Source organism: Eurypyga helias, unplaced genomic scaffold (assembly GCF_000690775.1).
Source record: "Eurypyga helias isolate BGI_N326 unplaced genomic scaffold, ASM69077v1 scaffold5864, whole genome shotgun sequence".
In the NCBI taxonomy this organism is placed as follows: Eukaryota; Metazoa; Chordata; class Aves; order Eurypygiformes; family Eurypygidae; genus Eurypyga; species Eurypyga helias.
In genome coordinates this window covers 145678-151493 of record NW_010245544.1, presented here as the reverse complement: position 1 = coordinate 151493, position 5816 = coordinate 145678, and the positions used below count along the sequence as shown (strand labels likewise).

The following is a 5816-nucleotide window of genomic DNA, read 5'->3' as shown; positions in this document are numbered from 1 at the left end:
ACAAAAACTGGGAGTCACAAGTATCCCACAGCTGAAAATACCCAAAACTATGACAGTCTTTTGCAAGGGAAGGTCCTTTCCAAAAACATAGTTACAGTCCAAATTTGTGCGTAGCTATGAAGTCTTCCATGCAATGTGCATGTAGTGTTTGGGTTTAAAACTTTCTAGTTTAAGACTTTAGGTTACCTATCAATCCTAAGCAATTGCAAAAAAATGAGTAAATTTTCCATAGTAAAATCAGTAATATAGGCAGCATGAGCAAACAGCTAAGGAAGGTGCTCAGCTTTCCTTCCAAAAATATCTTAATATGTCTATGCTGATTATTTTCTTGAACTGAGATCCTTCATCGTCTGTGGAAGTCAAACACCATTGTATGTTCAGTGTTTCACCTTAAACTCAGAAAAATGTAGATAAAATGGAAAGATTGATTTTCCAATCACTTAGTCATCCTCACTGTAGCTGCAGAGAAGTCTATTAAAGAGAATTAAGTAAACACAAATAGTAGCAATGTTGCAACCCCACTATGCATTTCTCCAATCAATGCACAGGTGAGATGAAGACACAAGCCAGCCTGGACACAGCAAAATGCTTTCTTTGGCCTGTGGGACCTGCAACCAGTTTGAGCAGGTTGAGGGATCTCGCCTTTTGAAGCCACCAGACACAGCTGACCTCTACATCACATTATGAGCTATTCTAGGAATTACATATAATCAAACATTAAGAATATCTTTACAACCGCTACAGTGCAATTCACTCAACACGCAAATATAATTGTGGAAAAAGATTTTTAAGACCTCTCATACTACGAAGTCATTTAAATCCACAGTCAGTACCACACAGATTTTGCTCCATGCTTCCTCCATTTAAAAATATAATAATGAAATTTCACCTTGATATCAGCAGCAGCAGACTGAACTCCCCATTTTTTGACAGACTTATTAGCACCTGGCAGGAGAGAAACGCCCTGTTTCACAAAAGTGCCTGTTCAAGCAGAAAAACTGACACCAGAAAAGCTCATCTTCTCAAGACAGTACCTAAACGTTGATAAATGATACCTTTCCCTCACCATCCCATCTTCCTTTGACACTGCCTGAGCACACACACCAGTAACCACTTCTTTCTCCCTTTTTATCCCAAGGCATAGGTCCAAGGTAGCGGTGGTTTCCAGAGCAGTGTGGTGACTATCTGGGCTGGGATGTGCACTGGTAAGGTCTGCTCCAGAACCAGCAGGTCTCCCACATCTGTCCCTCAGCCTTAACCTTGACTATGTGCCATTTTACTCATTATATGTAAACCAGCATTTCTTTGTCTCCCTTCAGTTACAATAAATGTACTTAACCCACTTGATGGAAAAATATTCTGTTTCAAGCTCCCTTGAACACTGCAGAGTACTTCTAGATGAGTGGCCAAATTTCAGAGGGACTCAACTGTTGATTTTGTGTGATTTTGCTCCAACACTTTTTCAATAGCTTCCCCCAGCTGTCTCAAATATGTAATGCTGTTCAAATGGCACAAATCCTGTAGATTGAAAGGGATTCAGTCTGCCAGCCAGGCTTCCAGCACTATCAAGACATGCATTTCTTGTGTGAATTTCGTAGACCCCAAAAATATTTTAAGCAGGAAAACCAGTCTCTAATATTGCAGTATTATCAACATCTAAGGGTGTGAAAAATCAAGATGGGTTTCCCTCTTGATTAGGAAATTAGTGGGGTTATCCTGCACTATACCACCTGAGGAATACCCTAAAAATACCCTAATTTTGCTATATGTTAAACCAACAAGTACAGCTGTGTATCAGCAGTTTTGTTCCAATTTGTTATCAATATCTAAGCTTAGCTGTGGTGTGGTTAAAAGTCAGATTTTATGGCTTCCTGGTGCCTTTTTCAAATAATAAAGGTTTCTCATTAGCAATTATATTGTATGAAGGTCTATTAACTCGATAGAATGTTGCCAAGTCTATAATTTCTCCTGACACTATTCTGTCATATTGTCACAGGTCTCAGAGTTTAAACAACTGGATGGAAAGTTTGGAATGAACTCACTGAGTATTTAGAGACAGTTAGAAGCAAATCAAACCTCTATTTTCCACCATATCTGCAAGGCTCTGCCTCATAGTGAAACTCCATTTTTCCTGGGAAAATGAACCTTCTGACTCTCCAGAGGTCAGCCAGGCCCCTGGAGAGCCATGCAAACTCTGCACTTCTCCCCTTATCAGAAACTAAAGGAAACGTACAGATGGAAAGCTGAGATTGCTCTCTGTTTCTACAACACATTGTTAAAACTATGAAATAAAAACATGCCAGAATGTTTGTTGCACCATAACACAACTGGCAATGTGCATCACGAGGTCTAAAGCCCTGATCTGACCATGGACCTGCAAGTCAGCCAGCTCCACAGTGATATCGCAGGAAGGAACACACATTGCCCCCGAAGGCAGGGACAGCAAGAGGAAACTGCTCTACTCAAAGGAGGCCTTGAGCACCATCAAGAAAAGCAACATTTCTCAGAGCATCTGCAGAAGTAATATGAGCCGCATCATCCCCATGCGTGCTAGGTTTGACACCAGCATCCAAATATTCAACAAATGAATGGCAAAATTCCCAATAAGTTGAAAGGAACCAATATCAAACCCCCAGATTTCAAAGTCCCCAAGTAACACAAGGTTCTGCAATAGCAATTTTAGCCACAAAAATACCAGATTTCAGGGCTATTTTCACAATTTGCAACAGGAAGGGGTGATGCACAACCCCAAAAGCAGCACCCAGGTTCTTCTTAGACAGCGCAGCATCATTTGCAAATCCCTCACCCACAGACATACTGCAGGAATGAGCACGAGCAGGCTAAAAATGGACCAGAAACATTCCAACAACGCAACTCCTTCCTCTCCCACCCCAGAAGAGGCATCACCTGCCAATATCCACCCAGACAGATTTCATGCATGAAGAGCAACAATAACTCCTGCCTTTTTTAGTTTCAAATTCACACTTGTTTCCATCCAGAAAGGCCACAAAGCAGTCTTCGTGCACACAAATATCCCCTGGCTGCTGCAGGATAGGAATCAAATTCTGCAAATATTTCTGTGTTTATAGACACGCAAGAGAGTTCAACAGACCGCAAGAATGTAAAGTGTCTTACCTCCCAACCGTAACCGGGATCTTTAAGGTGTGGCCGCTGCTCTCCTACAAAAGGGCCAAACTTTTCCCCCGCTTCAATCTTCCTTTTGGTCCATATCCCTAATCCTGCTCCAGGAACGCTGGATTCACGGAGCTCAAACTCTGAAGGAATAGGAATATCGTCGGGAATGTAGATTGGAGCCTTGTAAGGAGAACTCTCCTTTGGTGTGAAAGCTTCACTGGAGGTTGCTGGGGAAGGCAGCTCTTGAACGTTGGCGGATATTGGACACTGAACGTTTGCAGTCTCTCCATCAGCTTCTGGCGCTTCCTCCAAAGGAAGTTCAGGAAAGCTTTCGTACAAACATTCATCACCTGGAAAATAAAGCCACACAGTAGGATTTGAAACATCCTGACAGGTTTTGCACATGAAAAACCCTTTCAGCCTGCACATGAAAACAGAGAGGACAGTTTGGTAGACGGGTGGCACCTTCATCAATCACTAGTCCCGCAGCAGTGCCTCACCCTGGAAGGAGCTGAGCCTTTTTCCTATAGTAGGCCTGGGGGTAGACAGTGTTTTTCTCAATATTCCTGACATCAAAAGTGGTTTACATCATTGAACACAAGCAAGGGAATTGCATACAGATGTATATGCAGGCACACCCTATTATCCGGATATAGCGCTTTGCACTGCATACGCTTTGAAATTACAATTGAAGGCCGGCATTATATGTTACAACTGAAATCTAAGTTAAGTGAAAAGCAAGAAAGCTTTACTGGTCTTTCAGAGAGACAGATTAAACCTAAAGTAGCCAAAATTAAGTTTGATGGCCTCCAATTAGTCTTTGGAGGAAAGGAACCAGCCTACCACACAACTCTTGGCAAGAGCTTCAGCTGATGTAAATCAGTGTCTTACCATTGACCTCCAAGAAACACAAGGGTCTAAAATAAGTTCAGGATCCAAACAGCACCTTATAGAGAACATGAACCTTCTCCTCTTACATTTCCAAAAAAAAAAAAAACCAACCTGGGGCAGATCCAAAATACATTAAAAAAACCCCACTTCATCTCTGGGGTTTAGCCAGCAAACAAAAAGAAAAAAAAGAAAGAAGAAAAACTCACTATTTTTGACAGCTCAAAATGTAAGGCTGATTGTAAATGCCTTTTAGTCAAAAAACTGAGTGACTTCAGCAGGGGCTTTAGCTGCACCAGCAATAGAGTACTCAACCCAGTAACACAAGTGAAAGGAGCAAAAAGACAAACAAACCAAAAATCATCTTATTTACATTGATTAAGTGTTATTAATGTTACTGTACTTTTCCTACACACCAGAACTCATTTTACTTAATTCTAACCCAAATAATAGGCGAGAATACTATTCTCCAAGGAATGAAGTTGAAAGATTGGGTATTTAGAATCCGAGAACAGGGATATTTGCATAATATGGTTGACCCAGAAATTAAAACTGTTACGCTGGGCTTGGCATTCAGAATGACTCCGTTTCAGTGAAGAAACAGGAAACTTTAAAATGTTCTTTCAATTTCTTGCTCATTTAAGAAACTATCCATGGTAGATTAGCACCGTATGCATTTTCCAGTGGAAACTGGTCATAGCCCATTATCTCTCACATCTTTGTTACATATTATCTCACAGTTTTATATCTGTACTTTCATGCTTCTGGTACTGCCGAAGACAAACACAGGGACATAACAAATCATTTGAATAGATTGCTCCCATCACATGACTGGCAAACTAGATTCTTCATCTGTGAGCAATTTATTCACAGCCACGAACTGTTTTTCTTTCTTTTATGTGGCACTGGCTATGACCTCATACATGTCACAAGAAAGTTCAGCTACCCATTCCCTCGGCCTCTGGTTTGGCAGACTCTCCCTGCACTTTCACGATTGAACCCAATATTGATTAGTTTGTCACTTTTCTAATACATGGCACTCTGAGAAGTAGAAAATCTTGACTGACTCTACCATTTACCTAAGAAGGACACACAGAGGGATTTCCCATCACTTGTGCTTCAGAAATCCTGCCTGACATAGCTTAGCAGTGCCAAGTTTGGCAAAGATGCTCAAGGGCTCATGAAAGCACTGGTGCAGAGAGCTTGCTCTGTGCCTAGCACCAACAAGCCCTTGCCTCTAACTTTCCTGCCCAGGGGTGAGCCACAGCAAAACTCACCCTGGACTCCAGGGAACAGGAAAGACAACATGAAAAGGGTAGGGATACAGCTCCACCTGCATATCACTATTCATTTCACTCTGCACTGGAACGACCATGTTAGCAGCCATCTGTTACCCATGGCATTGCTGCTGTCCCCAAAACATGGCTCTGCCCCAATTCAGTGGGACAGGCAAGAGAGATTGGTCCACACCTCCTGAGCATCCCCGAAACTCCAATGCGCTCCCTGCCTTCACAGGCCAACAGCGACACTCTGTCCACCCACGGCAGGCTTGTTCCCTGTTCAGATGTCTTCCTCCAACTGTTTAGATTGCAGTCCTGCCTAAAAGACTTCAGCTGTTTTTGAAACAGGGGGGAAAAAAGCTAACCCATGTATACACATGGGGGGCAGGAAGAGAAATCGCACAAGGAAAATGATCTGGATGATGATAAGCACATGGCTCACTGGAAGGGGGGGCTTTAAAAACTCCAGGCATCCAAATCCTACTGATTTTCCATGACAGCTGGGTGCCTGAC

The 5816-nt window shown here is 42.3% G+C and overlaps 1 protein-coding gene across 1 annotated transcript; it reads right to left on the bottom strand.

Annotated features, from left to right (window-relative positions):
• Positions 1-3135: 3135 nt before the first annotated feature.
• LOC104508468 (MDS1 and EVI1 complex locus protein MDS1-like) lies at positions 3136-3485 on the bottom strand (the record flags this gene model as incomplete). The annotated part of the gene is made up of 1 exon (XM_010150107.1): positions 3136-3485. A coding segment is annotated over one exon (350 nt), but the record flags the coding sequence as incomplete, so codon positions are not given.
• Positions 3486-5816: the final 2331 nt, after the last annotated feature.